At 49.1% G+C, this 23,493-nt stretch overlaps 1 protein-coding gene across 1 annotated transcript; it reads left to right on the top strand.

Moving 5' to 3' along the window:
* Positions 1-7,309: 7,309 nt before the first annotated feature.
* On the top strand, positions 7,310-23,432 carry pcsk2 (proprotein convertase subtilisin/kexin type 2). Its single transcript, XM_029175830.2, has 12 exons — positions 7,310-7,781; positions 9,534-9,638; positions 12,069-12,182; positions 12,604-12,712; positions 13,004-13,041; positions 16,346-16,422; positions 17,136-17,224; positions 17,380-17,555; positions 18,138-18,353; positions 19,174-19,274; positions 19,980-20,207; positions 22,402-23,432. Exons 1-12 carry the CDS (start codon positions 7,611-7,613, stop codon positions 22,889-22,891), a joined length of 1,914 nt encoding a protein of 637 aa, XP_029031663.1. The 5' UTR covers positions 7,310-7,610; the 3' UTR covers positions 22,892-23,432.
* The last annotated feature ends 61 nt before the right edge of the window (positions 23,433-23,493 follow it).

Consider the following 23,493-nt stretch of genomic DNA (forward strand, 5'->3'; position numbering starts at 1 on the left):
GAATCATCATCTAAAAGATGCCTCCTGTAAAACGCTAATCAAGATGCTGCAGTTCAAAGGTCAGAACGTTGAAAGAAAAACAAAGGGAAATGAATCATAGCACCAGGATATTAGGTGCAGTCGTTAGACTACTTTTAATAAATGCAAAATGAAAAGACCTGTTTCTGAGAGTGCCCTGACAAATGTATTAGATGATAAATACAGTACATAATTAAAGGTCTAGCAAGTCCAACTCTAATAATAAAGTGTCAATATCCATAAAATGGTGTGACTGGAAGTGGAAAAGTGGAAATAAATCATCAAAACTTCAGAAATGAATGTTTATCTTATCAGTGGGACTGCTTTCAGCATTAATTAGCCATTTATTTTTAGTATGTTTGCTTGAAGCAAATATTTTACAGGCTATTATGATGTTAGCCAAAGGGTATCCATGACAAAAGTTCTGATCATGTACAATAAAACGCCTTGATTTAAATTTAAGAGCATGTGTCTAGATAACAGTGAAGCTGTTGTCTTTCTATCAGGAACAATTATTTAAGGCAGGGAAGCAAAATAGTACAAAGGTTACAGTGTGATTCTTTGCACCAAGAGGTCCAGAGTCATCAGTCATATAAATATGTGTGACTGTGAGAAGAAAAAATATTACATACAAATATTTATTTTAATAATTAAAAAGACTATTGTATTATTGTCCAAACTCAGCTGGTACGAAAATGCTTTATATAAATAATAAAATGATTAGGTTATAAAAATAATGCATGTGTTAATATAACATGGCTGGAGGAAATCATCTAACTGCATCTTTACTGCACAAAGAGAAACACAAACCCCATTACATGCGTGATTTGTTTGCATCATCGTGACTTTTATGTCTGAGTCACCGCTTTTCTTAACCTTGTTTTTAATATTTCCTCGTTACATAAAGGTAATTAGCTCATGTCATAGAGGCGCACGCTTTACTGCCTCAACATAACAATGAGGCAGAGGCCATTTTTATCACAAGTGGTCTCCCTGACACACTGTTTGCCGAAAACAAAAACAGCGGCCTATGATTTTGTCCGTCCTCTCTATTAGTGCTGTTGAAAGCTTTCATCAGAAATCAAGTGTAGTCTGCGTTCCAATGTTTTGCCGAGGTTTTCCTACAAACCTATGAGCTATGAATAGACCCAGTGTTTGTCATGACAACCAATTAGCCATTACAAAAGCAGTGAGGCTATAAGTGGTGGGACTACAATTCTGCTTCTACACATACAGTACGTGTGTGCGTGAACACACCACAGTGTTCTCCTGTGGAGATTTGCTGTGTTGTGCTACAGCAAATTGGTGAATTTTCATGATTTTTTTAAATCCAGACCTAAAATCGCAAATAATACTTTAATATGCTCCACAACTGTGGCAACCCAGCAGGGTTGTTAATTTACTGACTAATAAGCTGCATATTTACAATGTACAAGCATTGTTATGTTGTTATGAGTGCAGCTTAATATTAAAGAATGGCTGTTTAATCACCAGTTTTGGAGAATAACTATCAATAAACTATTATTCTTAGGTTGTTTTTTTAGCAGTTGTTCTTATGATTGTTGAGGGTCTCATTTCTTTGAAGTTCCATATCTCGGGCTTGCAGCCACCCTAAGCCCGTTTCCATAGAGTGACAGCAATGACGGCAATAGGAAAAACAAGCTGGTGTAACAGAACTGCTCATTACGGGGAAACTGTTGTACCATATTCCATTTGCTAAATGTCAAACAGTATCATACAAACAGCACGTGCACACATTGAGGGTATCACAGCATGTAGGTGGGACATTCGCTGTTCTTGGTATTAAACTACACACGGGGGTGAAACGACGCCCTGCTGTGCACAAAGCACCTGCCTCTGGGCTATGGCAGGTAGGCAGTCACTGAATACATGTTGGTTTGCAGCGCCTGTGGGCAGTTTATAGATGAACCCGGTTTGTTAAGCCTAATGGCCCTTGTATCGATTGTCTGGGGTATCCTCGCGAATCGCGAGGGCAGAATGAACAATGAGATTCTCATTGAGGATCTCTAAATGCATTTCAGCTTGTAGTTTTATTGACCCTCCTGGAGCAGCCGGAGCACGGTTTATTTACACACTTTGCTCAAAGCCTGTTTTTACAACAGCCTGATGGATCAGCGCGAGAGGTGTTGAGCCACGTATTGCGCGTCATCCACTCCACGGTCGACTGGTTATAATAGAAGCCAGAGCCTTTTAATAATATCTGACTGGGCGGTGGTTGGGGAAGTTGTGAAGTGAAAACTATTAAGCTGAATTCAAATGGCTTACCTTTACCCTGTTAAATAAATGAGGCTACACTGAATAAATTAATCAGAGCCGGGAAGGAAGTGCTAATTAGCGGCGCCAGCTTCACAGTCAGTGGGCAGACGGCAGGCTTATCGCTTAGCTGCTGTCGGCTCGCTGCTGTTGCAGCAGCGCAGAGGGACTGTGGCCGCGGCTAATCCCGGGCCGGATCAAGCGGCGCGGCTTCTCACATCTGTGTTAAGAGGCTGATGAATGCGCGTCCGCCAAAGCCGCCGCCGCCGCCGCAGCTTAACGGGAGGCATCAGCTTCTCCAGGTGACACGTGGAAAAGACGCCCGCTCGTATCCATCACGCACATGCGGCCTTGTTTCTGTGCAGACATTTCCCACGTGACTGTATTTAAATGTTAAACGCTTGTTGTCTGTGTCATTCCTTTTTCTCATTTCATTCCCATTTCATATTTGTGAGTGGCATTAATGAGTCATGTAGGGGCTTTGAGCATTGACAAATAGGCAGAGCGCATGATATGTTGCTAATCGCCTGTGGCACAGCCATGTTTACACTGTGCCTCCGTGTGGCCCATGAAAAATACTCACTGTTTGCTTTCTTAATGGACTGCGTTCGTTGACTGCTCGCGTACAGGGCAGCGCTGGAAAGAGGCTTGGAAACCTCTGAGATAGCATTACCATTAGCGCTAATGCTCTTTTAAAATGGAAACAGCGCCAGAGCCCGCTCGGAGACCGCGGCGTCTGCTGTGGAGTCTGCTTGCGTGATACGGCTCCATTGTCATCATATCCTGTCAAGGTCACTTGGCCTGTTCGCTTCCTACAGTCACAGACACAGTAGAAATTAACCTCTCAGCAGCACAAGCTCAAACTCTGTTTCCAGCGCGTCTCCGTTAATTAATATGTCTTTGACGAACTATATCATTGTTTTTTTTCTTCCTGTTGTGCCTCAAATGTCAGCCTGCGTCATCGGACTCTGTATGAAACATGCTCTTTTAAACACAGCATCACACGGCGCCACGGCCTCAGCCGAGTGCAGCTGATAATTGCTCAGGCATCAGATTGGAGGTGGCTGACTTCACTGATGACTTAATGAGCGCACCAAAAGAAAATGGAGAGGTTGGCAGTGCTGTGAACAGCTGAGGCCGGGGTCCAGAAATTAACTTTGAGGTAATGCTTGTCGCAGTGTCCAATCAAAACTATCAGCAGCCAATTTGTTTGAGGTGTTTGATTCTGTTTGATTCATTTATATCATAATGGGACAACACGCTGTAGCTGCTGATGATTATGCTGGGCTTCAAATACAACGTCATATACAGCATGATGATGGTTCAAACATAAAAGAGAAAATTCATGTAATTTAAACAAACCGGTGAAAGGAGGTCATGAAATGTGTCTTTGGATCCACGTATTATTATACAGACAGGCAGGATTTCTGGGAAATGATGAAAGATTTGATTTCTGTAAAAGTCAGATGAGTTTTATAATTAATCAAATAATCAGAGACTGAATGTATTCTCTCCTCTCATTTCTCTCTCTCTCTCTCTCTCTCTCTCTCTCTCTCTCTCTGACCCCCCCCCCCCCCCCCCCCTCTCTCTCAGTGAATGTGATTCATCTCTCATGGTAATTTTTATTCCCTCCTAGGTGGTGCATTCATTTGCGGCAGAATACTCACCTCAAATAAGTAATACACAGAGGGAAATAATTATTGTGATTATTCATAATCTTTGCCTGCACTGTTGTTTTTCTTTCCCAATTAAAGTCGATTTATATTCAGAATATGCTCTGCATATCCAAGCAGGCGCTAGCATCGCTCCCGCTGCCTTGATAACGTCTGCAGGCTGCAATGGCAAACTGTTGCTTTATAAACCATTAATACTACATGGCGAGAATTCACCCCAATCGAGGCTGAGCCTGGGCATCACATTTGTAAAAGGATTTGTAGAAGAAACTGGGCTCGACTGGGGAAAGGAAAATGGCAGCACAGTGATTTTTTTCCACTCTCTTATCTTTAGCACCGAACATCAGCCAGACATGGTTCAGAGAGGAGATAGCAGAGCATGTAGCACCTATACATTTTCCTTAGGGGTTGCTGTAGACTATAAGGTTTGAGATACATGTACTACATGGAACTGATGCCAGATGAATATCACGGGGCAGCTTCCCTGTCATTTTAATGTTATCTACAAACAACAGGGGAGGGATTATGAGGTACAGTACATGAGAAAATCCTTTTCTTGTGTTTGTAACCTGAGCCCCCACTGAAATCATTTTAAACTCCTTATGTCACATTGACTGTACAGATACAGTAGTGCGGTTCTATAAATAGACGTCTTGGCTCGTCCTAAGGTATGACAGTAGCAGACACTGTGCATGTAGGTACTGAGGTAGCATCATCGCACCAGAGCGTGAGCAAACCTCAAGCATTTCAAATTCAGGAGATGAGAGGGGAAAGGATGTAGAGGGGGGAAAAGGGGCAGACGGGTAAAAAAAAGGGACAAGAATCACCCAAAAAGGAGTGTGATGGGTTGAATCTGCCTCCACGCTGAGTCACGCGCCATGATGAATCACGCCGCCCTCCACCTGAGCTGGCCTCGCCGTCTGCCACGTCTCACAGCGCGTCAGCCTCAACGTGACCTTATTTTGTCCCTTTGCTCCCGCTATCTGCTCCGCCAGCCGGCCCGGAGGTAGCGATAGATCAGAGCGCGGTGTCACAGCGCAGCCCGCTCGTCAGAGCACGCATTCTGCAGCTTGGTCTGGAGGCCTGTGGATGGACCGCCAACTTCAGCCCGTGTCTCTTTGTGCTCAGCAGACCCGTGCTGGTTTCATTCACCCGTGTTCATTTGGCCGCCTGCGCTTGACTCTACGTCGAAGGCCAGCGTTAAAGTCAAGGTGAATGATGTGAAGCAGGTGACAGGAGGGTCTGATACTGTATGTCTACGAAGGCCAGCATCTCACTGTACTGTAACTTCAGCCGCCAACTTCACATGAGAGTGAAGGGTGAGAGGGTGAATGAAGCCATCAGAACCAGACAGATCCACGCTGCAATGGCTCATTCAGAGACAGCGCGGCCCATTTGAACTGAAGGAGCAGAAACGGCAGCTTGCATGTAACTACAGGGACGCATAGGAAAGTCCTATCACATTAGCCTGACAACAACACAAAGACCACTTCTCCTGTGAGAGCGAGCAGACAACACGGTCGGGCTAAAAGCCCGGCGGCCGAGGCTGCAGAGGCTTTGTCGTGGTTTCTACCATCAGCGTTTTGCTTTCTGACTGTGTGCATGCCCGATTATCCCAGTATCAGCTCGTAGCTGCCAGTCTAATCTCTCCTGCTGCTCTCGGCGAAGCGCGTCGCAGAAACACACTGACAGGAACCCTGAATCCACCTCAGCCTTGGGCGAGTATGAAATATTAAAGATCGGTGTTTTTCATCTCCTCCTCCAACACGGCTGCAGACAGCGTTTCACAGTTTTAGAGGCTGGCCCTGCAATATTGATATCTGATTACTGAAAACAGCACAAGCTTGGGATAAACTAGATCCGTGGTCAAATATTTAATAAACTATAAAAAAACAGTTTGATAGGATCAAGTAATAGCTTATTAATAAATACAATATATATAGAGCTGGTGTTGACGTGTTAAATAAATTCAGAATAGTTATTCAGTTATTCAGTTTATTGTTGAAAACATCTAAATATCAGTATGTTTTGATCTATAACACTGAGGATTTATTTTCTTTAAATTTCAGTCATACCTGCCTGAAAGTGAGGTGTCAGAGTCTGGGAGTGTTCCTTCACACACAGTGAGTGGCACACAAACACCCACTCTCCTCACAGAAATTGCTAGAGGCGTGCCAGAAAAGCCCCGTCAGTGTCACAAAGCAGCGGCCGGTGCAGTGTTTTTCCATCGGCCGCTGCTTTCAGACGTGTTGTGTGCAGACGTGAAAGATGACGCGGCAAATGCCAATGTCCAGTCAAAGCAGGAGTGCGGCGGAGTCACGAAGGTCCAGCGGCGAAGCCTGGCGTAATGGAGAAGGGACTGATGCTGGCTTGGCCGGGCTAAATAAATAATCCCTGGGCTGCAGGACGACAGGAGCGTGGGAGGAGAGGGCGGGAACGCCGATTAGCACAGCAGATCCACTCATAGAACCTTTTTCCAGGATTCTGCGATAACCTACCTGTGTATGATTGCTCTCATGTTGCTGCATTTACAGTATATAACACTGGATGTTACGATATGTGATTATGCTGGTGGAAGCTCATACATTACGCAGACTATTTTAAAGACAGTAAGTATTGACATGTTGAATCGTGACCAATGAGCTCGCTCCACATCTGCATGCAAGAGGGACCTTGAGTTTTGCTAACTGAAAAAACGGCTGACTCCCTAAATGCTAATGAGCAAAGAAGGACACAGGAGGCGTCTTCATCCCTTCTTAAGCCAGGGCTATAACCTGTCACATTAACCATCACGTCCTCGCGGATGGACCGAGGACAGCGGTAATGATCACTAGCTGTGCAGCTGTGAGCACACACGGTTCTCTGCATAAAGTAAATTAGCGCTGTCACACACGGGGGAACTCGCACGGATCTGTCCACGGGAGCCCTGTACTTCATTCACGCACCGAACAAGCAGCAAGGAAGCAGGGGTTCTTTAATGAGCGGTCCCAGTCAGAGCCGGACTCCCGTGTCCAGTAACAACCTGCTATTCACCTCCAAATGACCACTTCTAGTGCAGAGAGCCTGTTCTTACACTTCACTGTACAAAGAAGGTCAGCGTGGTCACCTTAAAGCGCTCACTGCTTTAAATGTCTTTGTATTGTATTTGATTCTAAGTGGACAGGGTCCAGCGTCAATACAAATCCTATCAGCTCCCAGGACCATGGGAGGAATTGTCCAAGGTGCTGAAAAGTGCCCCCCGGGCTCATCCGACGGAGGAAGCAGCGGGACACACCCGCCCGAGCCCATTGGTACGACGTCACGCGCAGAAAGCGCCCGAGCGAGGAAGGTAAATGAATTACAGATGAGGGGAGGAGGAGGAGACACAGAAAGCTGAGGATGCAGGTTTGGTCCACGGTACTCGAGCCCTCCAGTCGAGCCGCGCATTAGCAGAAGCGGTGCCGCACAGGCGAACTTCCAGCGGTCTCATCACCCGCCGACGAGGAGATGCGTCCGCAAAAGCCTTGATTCGACCTCTTTTCGCATCCCTCCTCCTCTTCCTCCGCTTCCTCCTCCTCTTCCTCCCACCACTAGCGAGGAGCATCCCGCACACCGAGCTCACTCCGACGGGCGGCCAGACGGGAGGATTGACACGAGCCAGACACGATGCGCGGTGGGACAGCCGCGGGATTTATAGTGGTGCTGAACGCGCTGGTGCTGGCGACGCGGGCTGCGGGGGGAGTCTTCACGGACCACCTTCTGGTCCAGTTGCACGAGGACGCACAGGATGAGGCGCACCAACTTGCAGCACAACATGGGTTCCAGAGTGCCCGAAAGGTAGGGATGCTCGGTGCAGTCCTCATGATTTGCCTCTACTAGAACATTTAGCGCCTATTTCGACAAAACCCAGCGTTATTAAGAGCGTTACTATTTATCTGTGAATTCAAAATTAGGACCTAAAAGGTATAAACATCTATGTTCAGACCATATATACATCCATCCTTTTGCCTCGGCTTATCAGGGGAGAGCCCCAGACTTCCCTCTCCCTGGACACTTCTTCCAGCTCTCATACAGAGAATACACATATAAAACAGCCCAGGGGCTTCTCAAGGTTTTGACTTCCTTATACTTTTTGTTAATTCGATGACGTCACACGCACTTAAATGTGCGCCTACCGGGTTGACAATTACCCTTAATCAACTGCAACTGCAACTCAGCGTTTGTCATTGATTTGACAAACATGTAATTTGGGAGCAACGAAGAAAAATGGACAGGGAGCCTTTAGAGAAAGATGGTCCGTTTTTTTTAAAACTACAACCTATTACATCATCAGGGGGTTCTCTCACAGCAAGAAGTTGTGGCATGATGTCATCCTGGAAAAGTGACAGGCTTCATTTTTTTAATTTTCCATTATTAGACTAATTCAGTTGGTGTAACATTTCTTATATTGTTACCTTTATTACGTCACATTTTTACAGCACTTCGCACCTTTTACTTTGTGTACGTGCACATGCAGCGCTTTAACAGGCACAGTCTTCCCCGCAGACGCGCACGCCGCCGCACGTCAGAGGATGGAGCAGGCGTCCACGGCAGCGCGCTGGCGATAATTCCCCCGCGCGCGTCGAGCTTGTCACACGTCAGAAATAAACGTGCGGTGAAATTGGCCGGGGCCTCTCGGCAGCGAGGCGTAGCGGCGGACGGGAGCGGGTCGGCGCTGCTCCGAATGAGGATTCTCTCTTTTGTTCTTGAAAAAAAAAAAAAATACAGGTTCAGTCTGTAACTCATCATGATGTGATGCCTGCGCGGTGGTCGTTCAGCATCGCCGCCTCTGTGATTGCCAGCTCCTTTCCTCTTAGGCACTAAGGCACTACACCCCCCCCCCCCCCCCCCCCCCATCGCCTCTCAGGTTATGTAATCGGCAGCTATATTTGTCTTGATGGGATACGCATCATTAAACAATGTCTGTGTCTGAATTATCTCTATTGTTGTTTAATTAACTAGCCTGGACGCGCATACAAATGTGAGCACGAAGTGACAGAAGGAGGGAAAGACCTCCAGTCAGTACATTCAGTAAATAACCTTGATGGCTACCAGAGCAGTGCAAGTGCAGCGCTGCATCGCAGACACCCGCTTGCACCCGCTTTTAAGGATAAGCAGGAGATTTAAAGAGCAGCGGAGAATCGCAATAATCCCCATCCTGCCGTAGGAATTTCATTTCCACATTAGATCTGACAGGCGCATTTGAAAGCACTTATTTTGAGGGTTGACCTGTACCCTGGCGGTTACGAAGGCATGAGGGGGTCTTTAATGTCTGCACGGCGCCAGAGGGAAAGCTCTGGATGATGCATCTCATTTTCATGCCCTTGAGATTTACTGTGGCTGATTCCAGCAAGCGACGAGTCTTAAAATAGACCTTTAGTGGAACCCAGGGGAAAAAAGGGAGCTTTTGTCCCTACCTGCTGTCCTTCCCCTCCATTTATGATCCACTGTGTTTTCATTCAGCCACATCTGATAGCTGCCCTCCTCCTCGTGCCTGTGTTTTCCCCCCGCTGACCGGCCTCCGTCTTTTGCTCTGGTCTCTTCTTCTAGCTGCCGTTTGGAGAGGGGCTCTTCCACTTCTACCCCCAGGACACTTCAAAGAGGCGGAGCAAGCGCAGCGTCCACAGCAGGGGGCGGCTCCAGAAGGACCCCAGGGTAAGCGCTCACTCTGGGAGAGCTGCATGTACAGTAGCAGGGCGACTCCATCAGAGGCATCGAACGCACCGCTTTATGAGGATGATGCTGAAGTCCAAGGCTGCTCCACTCAGTTTGACCATTTACTGCACCATGTTCTGTGGTAACATGATGACTGTAACTCACAGTAATGTCATGGCTTGCATGGATCAACAACTCCATCTTCTCCGTTTCCCATTTGCCACCGGCGCCATTCTACCGTAAATGCCTGAAACGTTTGGCGTTTTGAACAGTCGATTATCAAAAATGAAGTTCAGCGCCAGCAGTCGAAGCGCCCGGCGCCGGGCATCCGTGTGTGCGGCTCTGCCCACAGTCGGAGGCAGAGCGAGCGGAGGTCCCGCAGCAGACAATCAACTAACCCCTCTAATTGCTGCTGTGAGAGGTGCTAATGAAAACAAATAGGAGCCCACTCCAGCGAGCTAATGTGAGTGACACGAGGTCCACGTTCCAGATGCTGCGTTTTATCAGATGCACCACGTGGTCGCGCACACAACACTCCAGCCATTCACTATGGTGAGGTCAGCTCTGCATGAGTACAAGCTCCCAAATATCATTAAAATATGTTGGCATTTTAGGTTACTTAATCATCCAATAACCTTTAAATTAGCTTAAGAGAGTCTGTAGTGCAGGAAATGGATTTCTTGGTTCTTTGTGCGACTCACTAGTGGAACGCATTGACCCACTTTTGACTCACCCACCATCTTTTTCTCGTATCTGTTCTCTGCGTAAATCTCCGTTCGTGCTTGTCTTGTCTTCTTTACATCTTAAGTCCCACATTGATTTCAGATGAAATGTCTATTCATCCAAACACATGTATGTCCTCACACTCTTCATCCATCTATTACAGTCCTTCCTCCCAAATTGATTACATACAAATAATTGAGTAAACGCCTGTCTACTTAAGGCACTGAAAAGTAGGAGTAAACATACAGTATGCAGAAAGGTGAAGATGTAAGGTCTCTGTGAATGAGCGGCATCCTCTGACCTGAACACTTACTGGAGGAAGCCAGAGGAAGAAACGAGGACGAGGAGGCGACAGAGGCAGCACAGCCTTTGATTCGAAGTGAACTGGAGCGTTGTGAGCTGTGAGCAGGCAGTGATGGTGGAGCACGGGCCCTGTTTGATGTTGTGAGTGGGCAGTATGACATGCTGTCTCGAGGGAAATACCAGCTCTCCTACTAAGTGATGGAATAAATTGATGATGGATGTAGAGCAGGGGGGGGGGGGTGCAGGAGTGAGGTAGAAGCGCTGGCAATTCCTCCACGATTTGAAGGCAAACGTGACACGAAGCCGATTTGAAACCGCTTTGAAATCTCAGGACAGAGGGTAAATATGCAAATGGGACTGTGTTCGGGACACAAGGGACCTGCTGATGTGCTGATTTACAGTGCGCGCTCGCTCCTCGATTGCTTGGAGGGTGCCATAAAGGAAAGTGGAGGACGGATAGGCTGGGGCCCTGAAAGGCCGTCTTAAGTGCTGTTCTCTTCTCTTATCTGTGGTGGTAAACACACCAGACGATGCCTGGTTAAGCACAAGAGGAGCATTTGGGCCACAAGAATCCATTTTGCAACGGTGGCTTTGAAGCTGTGAGCAAAACAATCATTTCAGGTAGAAGCTTAAAATGAAATGAGTGATTTTATCAAAAAGGCGTTTAAGGTATTGATTTATCAAAGTCAACAATCCAACCCAGTTTGAGTTTCGTCATTTAATTGAGCTGTTCCCAGTGACTCGACCTTCCTTTGCCTCCTTTAATCCTACATGTCTCCAACGTGGTTATTCTGTGAAATTCGCCCAAACCCTCGCAGGAAATTGGATTCATTTTCAAATGGCTGAAGCGACGGCGGCTGATTACTGTTGTCATCACAACTGCTGACAGAGATGGAGGCTGTGAAATATGAGCGTGATTTTCAAATTATGATTTCGATGACAGCGCCGCTCCGATCAGGCGCCTAAATGTCAGACACTCATCTCCATTTTTTATTTGTTCTCTTATCTCCCAGTCCCTGGCAGCTTTAATCATTGGCGACGTACAGTCAGACGCAGCTGTTTCATCCATTTCATCGCCTTCCATAATTTAAAAGCTCAAATGTGTGTCTCTGGGCGCATTCGCCGCTGGGCTCTGTCGGCCTGGTGTGTTGTGAGGCAGGTGAGTACTGCAGCTGCACCGCCGCCGATGAGCCCAGAAAGAGCCGCTCGTCTGATTTACATGACGCGCGCCTTTCATCCCACACTCAGCACAGCTGGGCTTCGGCCGATCTGCTGAGCACAGCAGCGGCGCTAGCTTGGATTCCATCCGCCGCCAATCCATGAACGTTGCTTCCGTTTTCTCTGTTCGTGTCGGGGTTCTTAAAGCAGACCGTGACCCCGACCTTTTCCGCTCCCCGTCCTCAGGTGAAGAACGTCTTTGAGCAGGAGGGTTTCAGTCGCCAGAAGCGCGGCTACAGAAATATCAATGACATCGAAGTCAACATGAGTGACCCGCTATTCACCAAACAATGGTATCTGGTGAGTAATCAGCCGAGCAGCTGCCTGCGTGACGCCTGACCTTTAGCACCAGCCCACATTCTCCCACCGTAATTAGAGGCCAGGCATGTTCCCCACCACCTTCTGCATCCGCGTAGTCATTCATCTTTCAATTAGCACGGCCGGCTCCGCTCGTGCCACCTCGCCGCTGCTTTCCGCCTCCCTCGCTTGTTTACCCTAATCGGCGAGTGTGACTTTTACGCCACGGCGAGCTCGCCGTCATTCACCTGATTAATGTCTGATGAATGCGCCGTGCCGCTGACATTTACTTCCTCCTCCGCGCTCACACCCGGATGGGCCTCGTCCGTGTTGTGATGCGGTCTTGGCTGTTGCTGACTTATTAATGGCGGCTCACCTGGGTGCCATGAGTCACGGATGCTTTCCATGTTGTCTGAGTGATCAGATAAACACGGGCCAGGCAGATGGGACCCCTGGGCTGGATCTTAATGTGGCCGAGGCGTGGCAGCTGGGCTACACGGGCAAAGGAGTTACCATCGCCATTATGGACGACGGTGAGCACAACAATCAGATTGTGATGTTTAATGAATCTGTGTAAATAAACCATCTATCCGAATATATGAAAATAAACATATGTTATAGTACAACATAGAGCAAGGAAGACATTACCAGTGTAGCATCAGAATAAGATGTATTCATTTATATTAATATAAGAAAATATGGTAAAATATGATGCATAAATGATTCTCTGTTTGATGCCACTGTTCTATTAAGACCCTGGAGGTCATGCTGTTGTCTGGAGGAACCTTCCTCGTGCACTGATTGCTGTCAAAATCACATTTCAGGCATCGACTATCTGCATCCGGACCTGTCGTCCAATTACGTGAGTACCCTGAGTGTGATTCGGGTTCATGCCTTCCTTCACCTCTGTGCAGCGCCGTCGGACTGCAGGTGCTGCGTCTGATGGCGACAGGTGCTCTCGGCGCCGCCCGCTCTGCGGCCCGGTCTGCGGCCCGGTCTGCGGCCCGGTCTGCGGCCCGGTCTGCGGCCCGGTCCCCGTGCGTTCCTGGAGGACGCGTGTGCCGCCAGACGGCCGGCCAAGCTGCTTAATGTTAGCGCGCGCTGCACGGAGGCCGGCCGATCCGTCACAAGCAGAGATAATGCGAGGGTCGCTGGCAGCGCAGAATGCGCCGCTCTGACGCCACGACGCTGATGAAACCGTAGAGGAGAAAACGCCCGATGTGATCGGGAAGTTTGCAGTGATGCAACTGCATTTTTGTGTTGCAGAATCAAAGAACGTCCTTTCAGAGAGAACTCGGTTCATGACGCCTCCTTGGCTTCTGAAGCACATTTTTATGATCATCTCCACGCTTTGTTAATAAGAATTCCCTTTAGAATTTGCTCCAGTTCCTGCAGTTTTCTCGCTCGTGTGCCGTCGCCCCAGACGCCGTCGTGTCTTTGTGCGTCGTGTGTGTGTGGATCGTCTCCTCGCCGCCACGTTTGCCTGTGAACAGAGACGAGCCTTGGCCCAAAAATAACAGTCAGCCTCCGCCGGGTGATGCAGGAGCATGCTCCACCGGATTGATGGATCACGCTGTGCTCAGATCTAAAGCGTGTGAGTGCATGTGCGAGAGATGGGGACACTGGGGTTTTGTTGCCGTTGTCATGGAACCTCCAAGACGTCCTACGTAAAAGAGATAACAGTTTAGAGAAAATTATTTTATGATCATGAAATGATTTTGGGATGTAGCAGCGAAGGGAGGAGCGTGTTTGCTGTGGAGAACCAAATGTTCTCTTAAGTGAGGGCGTTGGATTATCAGCCTCTTTTTCAAGATTTCCCATTTGGTGCTGATGATCGCGCTGTAGCGGTTCATAAGATGCTGAATTAATTTGTGTGTCTAATTTAGCAGTTTATCTTTATGGTACGTTTACCTGCAAATGCCACAGTTAGAAAAATGAGTGTTTCATTAACAAATACACAGATACACATATTCTAGTTTTGTGGTAATTTGTCTTGCGCTTATTATTAAACCATTAAATTATATGCTCCATGAAGAACTCATTGAATGTTAGAGAGATCACTTTTGTGACTCAGTTTGAGTGTGTGTGCAGGGTCTCTCTTTGTCTTCCTTCCTGCCGGTCCTTCATCGATGCAGCTATCGTGTTTGACGACCCTGAGAACTCGGATTTGTGGGTAACGGCGGCATCGATCGGCGCCTGACCTTTGTCTTTTCCGTCTCAAAGAGAATTGCGGAGGTGTGTTATTGGGTTTTGCGTCCCTTCACCGCGTTACTCGGCTGCACGCCCCGGATCGTTACCATGACAACTTGTTATGATGTCACATTACCATGAAATTCATCTCATATGTTGCTCTGTCACACACACCAGCAGGGGAGATGAGGGAGAGGTGGCACCGCTGAAAAGACATTGGAGACTTTCTTATGGTATTGTTGGCGTTCGTCACATGCTGTGACGGGGTGTGGGCACACGGCATTTGTCCTTGTTTTAATAGCTTTAAAGTTGCTTTTAATGGGCGCTATAGGTTTTTTCATAATGCTTTAAAGCATCTTGTAAAGAACTTTGAAGCAAGGTCACGTTATATAGAAATTCAGCACTGGCTCTAATACTGTAGATTATGGATTAGGCCATCAGCACTCAACGGGCTATTGAAATCAGCCATGCTAATATGATGAATAGCGCTGAGAGGGATAGACCAGGACCCTTTGTCTGGGCTTTATCATAATAATAAGCCACATACAAAACGCTAACACAGGGTTCGCTCTGCATTTCAAACACTAGCCGTGAGGTGAAGGAGGTCCTCTGGTGGTAAATAGGCTCTATGGCTGAATATGTATATTTATATAGTCAAACAATTATTTATTGGCATCATATGCCGCTACCCTTAAATTACATTATCCTCTAAATGATGCCACAGTATATCAGGTCCAGAAAAAAAAAAAACAGTGCACGCCTGCTTTTAGAGCAACAGTTGTGAGTTATTGCACTTTCAAGTGCCATTAGCTCAGAGGAACGGTGCACAGACGGGAGTTGCCAGGGAAAGGTGAGGGGGCCGCGGCTGGGCTCCATCCATTATTCTGACCCTGCTTGCTCACAGGACACCAGACGAAGACCAGCGTCTGATTGATCGCAGAAATATGAGTTTGAGAAGCACAGCAGGTGATTCATGAGCAGCCCCCGTGTCATTTATTACCGGGGTGGTTTTCACTCCATTTAATGAAAAAGGGAGATGGAAACGCACACAAAGACACACACTCCTGTTCCTGACGTAAAAAAACACACCTTTGGAACAGCGTGTTCTTCATCATTAATGTTCTGAATGAAAACAGGGTTTAAGGCCACTTTGAGTTATTAACTAATTCACCGCTGAAATCCTGAGTATTTATTGTTTCTTTAACGTGTTTGTCTGATGGAGAGGAGCCGCCAACAGGCAGCAGTCGCGGGTTTTTCGCTGACGCATCTCAGCGATAATACGGCACAATAGCAGAGGTTTCTCTCCACAGCCACTCCAGCATTAAAGCTAGCTGCACAATAAGCTCAGTGTTTCTGCGCCGGGTCACTGAGCACTGTCTGTTTTGCTTTCTCTTTGTCATCTCTGAATCATCTCATGTAAATGCCAGCCAGCCGAGCTGTGAGGCCGGTGCGTGGAAGCAACCCCTAAGATTGATCTGCTGCGTTCGGGCCTATGACTAATGAACGCGGGCCGCGGCCACTCCGCACTCACGACCGCACAAATCACCTGTCGCTGGCGACGCAAAGTCACGGAAACACGAGGGAGCGGAAGAGAGCAGACTTCAGCAGGTCTGCGTCCAGCAAGACGTCGCTGCTGAATCTGCATAAATGCCTCCAAGTGGATGCGTTTGCTGGGCCTGAGCTAATAGTCCTTTTGTAATAGCTTCCATACTCGTTTTTGCAGAGTGAACAAACTTCATAAGCAGGAAAATGTGAATGAATGAATTTAAAAAGGTGATAATAGTCTCTGTTCAGTCTGGTGTAAATGCTAATCGTGACCTCGACTACTCCACGTAGCCGTGCGCTGGGCCCGAGTCGCTCCAGCAGAGCAGGCTGTCGTCAGCAGGTCACCCTGATCGTCCGCGTCCATCCGCTCCTTTCCCGCCCCGGTGTCGGCGCTTTTGTTTTCGCTAATGCATCCATTTGGTCCTCTCCAGAATGCCGATGCCAGCTATGACTTCAGCAGCAATGACCCGTTCCCATTTCCACGCTACACAGACGACTGGTTCAACAGGTAACGCTCACCCAGCCGCTCCACGTTTGTGTACACACACGTAGTGAGTGTGCGCGTGTGCAGCTCCCGGGGTCGGGAAGCTCTCCGCTATTGATTTGTGTCTCCACGTAGTTCCATTAAGACATAATGACGCAGTATAAACAGCACTGTTGTCCAACAGAACAAAGAAAACATGCTGCCTATTTGTACTGACCCACTTGGAGGAGGTGAGGTATATAAAGGAGGTATAGCACTAGTACTACACTGTGCATCCACAACTATTGCTTCATGTGTGTGTGTGGGAGTGAGGAGGGAGGATTTGGGTTTGTAAGTGCAGCAGTTGCTGACTGTCAGGCACAACTCGCCGGCTAATCAGCTGGTTGTTATAAATAGCCGGCTGTGTGTAGCAAAGCATGCTGGGAAGAGGGGTCGACTCGCTGCAGTGTCCCTGTGGGGAGCGGAGAAATAGACACGCATCACATGGTGCACACAAAACAATGATATGTGCAAACACATTCAGCTGGACTCAGATGGAGGAGGGATGGATGGAGGCGGGGTCACACGCTTAGCGAGCACTCGCTCTAATTTCAGACAGGAAAGGTGAAATATTGTCTTTCTCGTTTTATTGTGACACGCGCACGACACAAGCTGGTGTTGCATTCAATCATAGAATTATTACGGTGTGGATATGGTTTGTAAATTAAAGTGTCCCCTCTGCTTTGTGGCGTCATCAGCCACGGCACACGATGTGCTGGAGAGGTGTCTGCAGCAGCCAACAACAACATCTGCGGCGTGGGAGTCGCCTACAACTCCAAAGTGGCAGGTGTGTGTTCAGGCTGAGAGAGAAATAACAGTGAATATTAACTTATAGGTAATTATGGACGCAGGAGCGTACGTTTAGCAGCCACTTACTGCAGCTCAGAGACAACAGCATTATTCGCCCTCTGAGTGGCACGTGGAACCAACGCTGCCTTTCAGGTATTCGGATGCTGGATCAGCCCTTCATGACCGACATAATCGAGGCGTCGTCCATTAGCCACATGCCTCAGGTGATCGACATCTACAGCGCCAGCTGGGGACCCACGGACGACGGCAAGACGGTGGACGGGCCCCGGGAGCTCACGCTGCAGGCGATGGCTGACGGCGTCAACAAGGTACGACGGCAGCGCTGCATGAAGCGGCTGAAACAGCTGATTCTGCATTCTGTTTCATTCCCCGCTCAAGGACACTTGAGCTCAAAGGCCTGGGCTCAAATGTGGCCCTTCTGGTTAAAGGACAGTCCTGTTACACACACACACACACACACACACATTCACGGGCGCGCTCCGCCTCGCCGTTGCCACGCCAACGGTGCCGCTGCCAATTACCCGGCTGATTAATCACGGTGCCGCGGGCGCCGGCAGGTGTGGGCCGGGCTCAGGCGGCCGAGGTGGCCGAGTGCAATCTCGGATGGTGCAGAAGCAGCTAATCAAGCGGCCGCTCTGCAATCTGCAGCTCACGCGCTAACGACGGCTCGCTCATGATGTGCCAAAACCCCTAAAAAAAAAAAAAAAAAAAGAGTTGCATCTGTGCGGTTTGGAATCGAATGACTGTCACACTGTGCAAAATGAAAGCGCGTTGATTGGACTGCGCCGCATAAATTGGCACGGTGACGGCACGGGCGCCCCCCTCCCCCCCCCCACTCGAACCTTTGTCCTGCGGGTGAACGGCGTCTGACTGTGTCCGCGTCGTCCTAGGGCCGCGCGGGCAAAGGCAGCATCTACGTGTGGGCCTCGGGGGACGGCGGCAGCTACGACGACTGCAACTGCGACGGCTACGCCTCCAGCATGTGGACCATCTCCATCAACTCGGCCATCAACGACGGGCGCACGGCGCTGTACGACGAGAGCTGCTCCTCCACGCTGGCGTCCACGTTCAGCAACGGGCGCAAGCGGAACCCGGAGGCCGGAGTCGTGAGTGTGGCCCAATCGCATTCAGTCCAAACATCAGGGTTGTTGTGTCTAAAACGCTGTCTTTTCCAGACGTGTGAGGACTTTTAAAGCGACCCCTCCCTCATAGAATGAAGTGTAAATGGCTTTATTGACTTAACCCAGCCCTCGGTGTTTCATGGAGCTTTCAGGAGATTGGATGAAAGCTGAGAAGCTGTTACACTGTAATTGCTGGTTGCGTGTGAAAAAATAAAGGTTCCAGCGGAGACGGCTCCCCCCGGACCCGCCTCCCCGGCCCGCGTGGACCGCCGTGCGGCCATAAGTCACAGCGGATGTGCTTTCAAGACAAGACAGAGAAGAGATTGTTTGGAAGCCCCCGAAAAAACCGAGCGCATGAGTCACCGGCGCAAACAGACCACTCAGCACATACCGTCTTTGAATAACGGCCAACTGGAACCCGCGTCCTTTAACAGAGGACTGAGGCTTGACCTTGAGAGTCGGCTTCAGGATGACGAACGCTCCGTCATCCTCATTTCCTGTGGCGGCCGCGTTTGTGTTTATGATTATGCAAATCACCTTTGGCTGTTGACAGAGATCTTCCCCAGGATTTATCTAATTGCAGTCAATCTGTTATCATTTGTAATTAAGCACCAAATTAAATAAATAAGTGCCCAGTAAATAAACAAACACGACTTGACTGCTGACATGTTTATAAAACGAGCTCGTATTTAATATATTTAAGTTTCTTCATTTAATTCCAGTCTGTACTGGTCTGATTTGCTTTACCATTACAATCTCCTGTGGCACCTCATCATTACACTCCCCTCTTTGTTCTCCATTGCAGGCCACCACTGACCTGTATGGAAACTGCACGCTGCGTCACTCTGGAACCTCGGCAGCAGCTCCAGAGGCAGCTGGTGTTTTCGCGTTGGCTCTCGAGGCCAAGTATGTGCTCCACTTCCGCTCCTACTCACCTGCAACAGCTGTGAATATTGATTTAGCGTGGATGGGCTGCCTCCAGGAAACAATGTGCTCCCTCATCCCCCTCTCCGCCGACGGCCGCTCCGCTGGAAAATCACCAGATTCGATAAAGCACAGCTTCTTCGGCTTTAAACGGCCCTGAGCTTTTAAATAACAACCGCACCGAATACACGGTTAATCAGAAAACAATTGAGAACAAATCCTAATTCAATCTGCACAATTAGTCTAACATGCAATACAACTGCTTCTGAAAAGCCAGAGAAGCTCTCTTCTCTCACAGATGCTTGATTTTTCACATTAAAGCCAGCTGCCATCACCTCACACCAGCTAGTGGAGCTGAGCAAAGAAACGCTGTTTGCTTCGCACACACGATAATGATGTTGCTGTTGGGAGGAGCGGATACTCACCCTGTCCGGCGGCAAATAACCCACAAGGCTGTTAGGACGAGTGCACGGCCTTTTTACTGCCCAAACACACTTGAACCATGTGGAGTCAGTGAGTCAGCCCGAGCAAAGCTGTCACCACGCAGCCCGGGGAGTGGAGGGAGACGCGGACAAAGGCGGCCATCTGCCTGACAGCGGAGGCAGCGATATGCAGATAATAAAAACACGGCATTAATGCGAAAGCAGGAGTCACAAAGGCTTGGTCTTTCTCTGTGTTCCACCGCAGCCCCAACCTGACCTGGAGAGACATGCAGCACCTGTCCGTGCTGACCTCCAAGAGGAACCAGCTCCACGACGAGGTCCACCAGTGGCGGCGCAACGGCGTGGGCCTGGAGTTCAACCACCTGTTCGGCTACGGCGTGCTGGACGCGGGGAGCATGGTGAAAATGGCCAGGGAGTGGAGGACGGTGCCCGAACGCTTCCACTGCGTAGCCGGCTCCGTCCAGGAGAGCCAGTGAGTCCCGTTCATACCACAATATCGCGTTGACTCAACGTGCTCCACCGCATCGAACCGCCCCTTGAAAGACGCTCACAGGAAAACGCTGCCGCGGACGAGAGACACTCATGTAATTACTGACGATCCTAATAAGACCTAATTCAATCCACTCTCTGCCAAGGGAGCGTCCACTTTATGACCTTGTCATATTTAGATTAGTTGTTCTGAGGCTCCTGGAGATTTGTCAGTTTTCATTCATCCGCCTCTCATCTTTCATCATCTCATGCTCACGGCCCTCCCATGTTAAGTAGTGTGTCCTCCATCTTCTTCCTCCTCCTCCTCCATCCTTCTCCTCCTCCTCCATCCTCCTCTTCCTCCTCCTCCTCCATCCTCCTCTTCCTCCTCCATCCTCCTCCTCCTCCTCTTCCTCCTCCTCCTCCATCCTCCTCTTCCTCCTCCTCCATCCTCTTCCTCCTCCTCCTCCTCCTCCTCCATCCTTCTCCTCCTCCTCCATCCTCCTCTTCCTCCTCCTCCTCCATCCTTCTCTTCCTCCTCCATCCTCCTCTTCCTCCTCCTCCTCCATCCTCCTCTTCCTCCTCCTCCATCCTCTTCCTCCTCCTCCTCCCTCTTCCTCCTCCATCTTCCTCCTCCTCTTCCTCCTCCTCCTCCCTCTTCCTCCTCCATCTTCCTCCTCCTCTTCCTCTTCCTCTTCCTCCTCCTCTTCCTCTTCCTCCTCCTCCTCCTCCTCCTCCTCTTCCTCCTCCTCCTCCTCCTCCTCCTCCTCCTCCTCCTCCTCCTCCTCCTCCTCCTTGTGTCGCCTCCATCTACATCCTTGCCTTCGCTTTCTAGTCTTTTTCTGTCTCCACGCGTGTCTGTGCTCATGTGACGAAGGCCCCGTTAGCCACCCACCACTCGCGTCCTGAGGCTCTCGGCTCCTGCGTGTGACGCCTGGTGCTTTCCTGTGGCGAGTCCTCATTCTCGCTCCGATTTAGAACGTCAGAAATGGCCCGACGTGGCGTGAAATGGAACCACAGACCGGCTGCAGGGATTCCCGTTGTGGCTGTACGTATGTGGGTGTGGAGGGAACAAAAGGTGGCATCTGCACAGTATATTTGCTTCCCACCATCGGCCCCTCCAGTGTTTAGTCTGAACCGATCAGCGCTCCACAGATGACGCTGTGAACGCGTTCCTGTGTGGCCTCCAGTCGCTCGCTCACCGCGGGCGCGGAGGAGCCTCCATTGTTTCCGAGGGGGGAAAACGCCGTCCCTATTTTTAAAGCCGCGTGATGTTTTGCATCAGCAGCGTCTGCTGCCTCCATTGTGGCACGGATATAATTACATCAAGCCCACCTCTGATGATAGCGTTTCGCCAGAGAAAAGCTCACCAGCACTCGGCTCAGCACCGATTCCAGGGTGTGTTTCATCCTGACTCCTCCCGCTCTACAACCGTGCAGTAATTACCCTCACACAGTAACCGACGGGAACGTCGCACCTGCCGTGCACGGAACCATTTGCTTTTACTCCTCATCATAACTTCAAATGAGCTAATTATAATAGTCAAGCGCAAATTCCATTGCAATGGATTAGGAGCAAAATAAAAGTCAATTGCAAAGTTGTGCAATTATCGTGCCGTTTAGTGACGTCGTAAAACTATTTAATAAGTGCTTGTGTCAAACTTCTCAACGTGCACGTTGGGTGCAGCTCATGAGAGACCCACTGTGACTTTGACTGTTTTTCTGGGAATAGTAATTGGCTTCATCAGCCCCAGGGCTGCACTCACCTCTCTCTTTATTAATCATTTTTCAAACCGACTGCTGCTCCTCACAAACACCCCCCGCCCCCCGTCGCCTCCTCTCCCCGCGCGGCACCGCCCGTGACGCGGCCCCGGCCTCTAATAATGTTATTACTGTAAGTCTCCTCGCAGCCTTCGCTCAACCACACCTGCCCTGCTGTGTTCTCACGCCTTCCTTCCATCACCCAGAGAGGTGAGAACAGCAGCATGTTGGCACAAAGGCCGGGTTTACACAGTGTTCTGAACACACCTGCTAGGACAAAAAGAGAGAGAGAGAGAGAGAGAGCATAAATGAGATGTTTCAAAGCCCTCAGATTTAACGTAGTGCACAAAGACAATGTTGGATACTGTATTTGATAGATTCTCAGTATTATTAAACATTCCCTTGTCTAACCTTCATGTTGTGTTTCTGTCTTGCCAGTAAAATTCAGTCAGGCAATAAACTGGTCCTGGCCATCACCACGGAGGCCTGCCAGGGGAAGGACAACTTCGTCCGCTACCTGGAGCACGTCCAGGCGGTGGTCACCGTCAACGCCAGCCGCCGCGGCGACCTCAACGTCAACATGACCTCCCCCATGGGCACCAAGTCCATCCTGCTGAGCCGGAGGCCGCGCGACGACGACGCCAAGGTGGGCTTCGACAAGTGGCCGTTCATGACCACGCACACGTGGGGCGAGGACCCGCGCGGGACCTGGCTCCTGGAGGTGGGCTTCGAGGGCACCGAGCCCCACCGGGGGGTCCTGCGCGAGTGGACCCTCATGCTGCACGGAACACAAAGTGCCCCTTACATAGACCAGATAGTGCGCGATTATCAGTCTAAACTCGCCATGTCCAAAAAGGAGGAGCTGGAGGAGGAGCTGGACGAGGCCATAGACAGAAGCCTGAAGAGCTTGATGAGTAAAAACAACTAGAATCCCGTCTGCATGTTTCCTCTCTCTGCAAAACCGCTCTATCCTCTCAATCTATCGACACGGCGTCTCCCCGGCCTCATCCTCCTCTCTGTCTACCTCTCTCCCCCACTTCATCATGCTTTTGGTTATGAAGTGTTCCCAATAGCCCCCTCGCCTTCGATGAATGTTTCTCGTAGTCCGATCATGATGAACGTGTAATCTTCAGTAATCTGGCCTATACACAACGCTAACTACGTCAAATTGGATTTCTACTCAGAACTGTGCATACAGTAAGTTCTCCATGCTCTTGCTTTGACTGCCATGCGCCACTCTTCTGCCAACTGTTGTACAGTTTGTGACTGTAAATGATTTTCTGTGTCACTTTACTTAAATATCTTGCAAACAGAGCAGTGATACTTCTTTCTGTTTATATTTTTGTGACATGCACTGTTTATATAAACAACGGAAGGAATGTGTGATTCATTTCGCAGCCTGTGGTCCTCTGTTCATATTTCATAATCTTTGATGTATACTAAATAAATCTATTCAGCTGTTTATTAAAGCACTGGAGTGATTCGCAACGCATTACAATTACAGTATGTAGATCATATTCATCTAGATTA

The sequence above is a fragment of the Betta splendens genome, chromosome 15 (assembly GCF_900634795.4).
Source record: "Betta splendens chromosome 15, fBetSpl5.4, whole genome shotgun sequence".
NCBI classification, from domain to species: Eukaryota; Metazoa; Chordata; class Actinopteri; order Anabantiformes; family Osphronemidae; genus Betta; species Betta splendens.

Bases quoted from the DNA above. Each gene is read 5' to 3' on its own strand.
- pcsk2 (XM_029175830.2), top strand. From the start codon at position 7,611: ATGCGCGGTGGGACAGCCGCGGGATTTATAGTGGTGCTGAACGCGCTG. The intron at 7,782-9,533 runs GTAGGGATGCTC...CTCTTCTTCTAG, and splicing joins GGTTCCAGAGTGCCCGAAAG to CTGCCGTTTGGAGAGGGGCT. The intron at 12,183-12,603 runs GTGAGTAATCAG...CTGAGTGATCAG, and splicing joins TCACCAAACAATGGTATCTG to ATAAACACGGGCCAGGCAGA.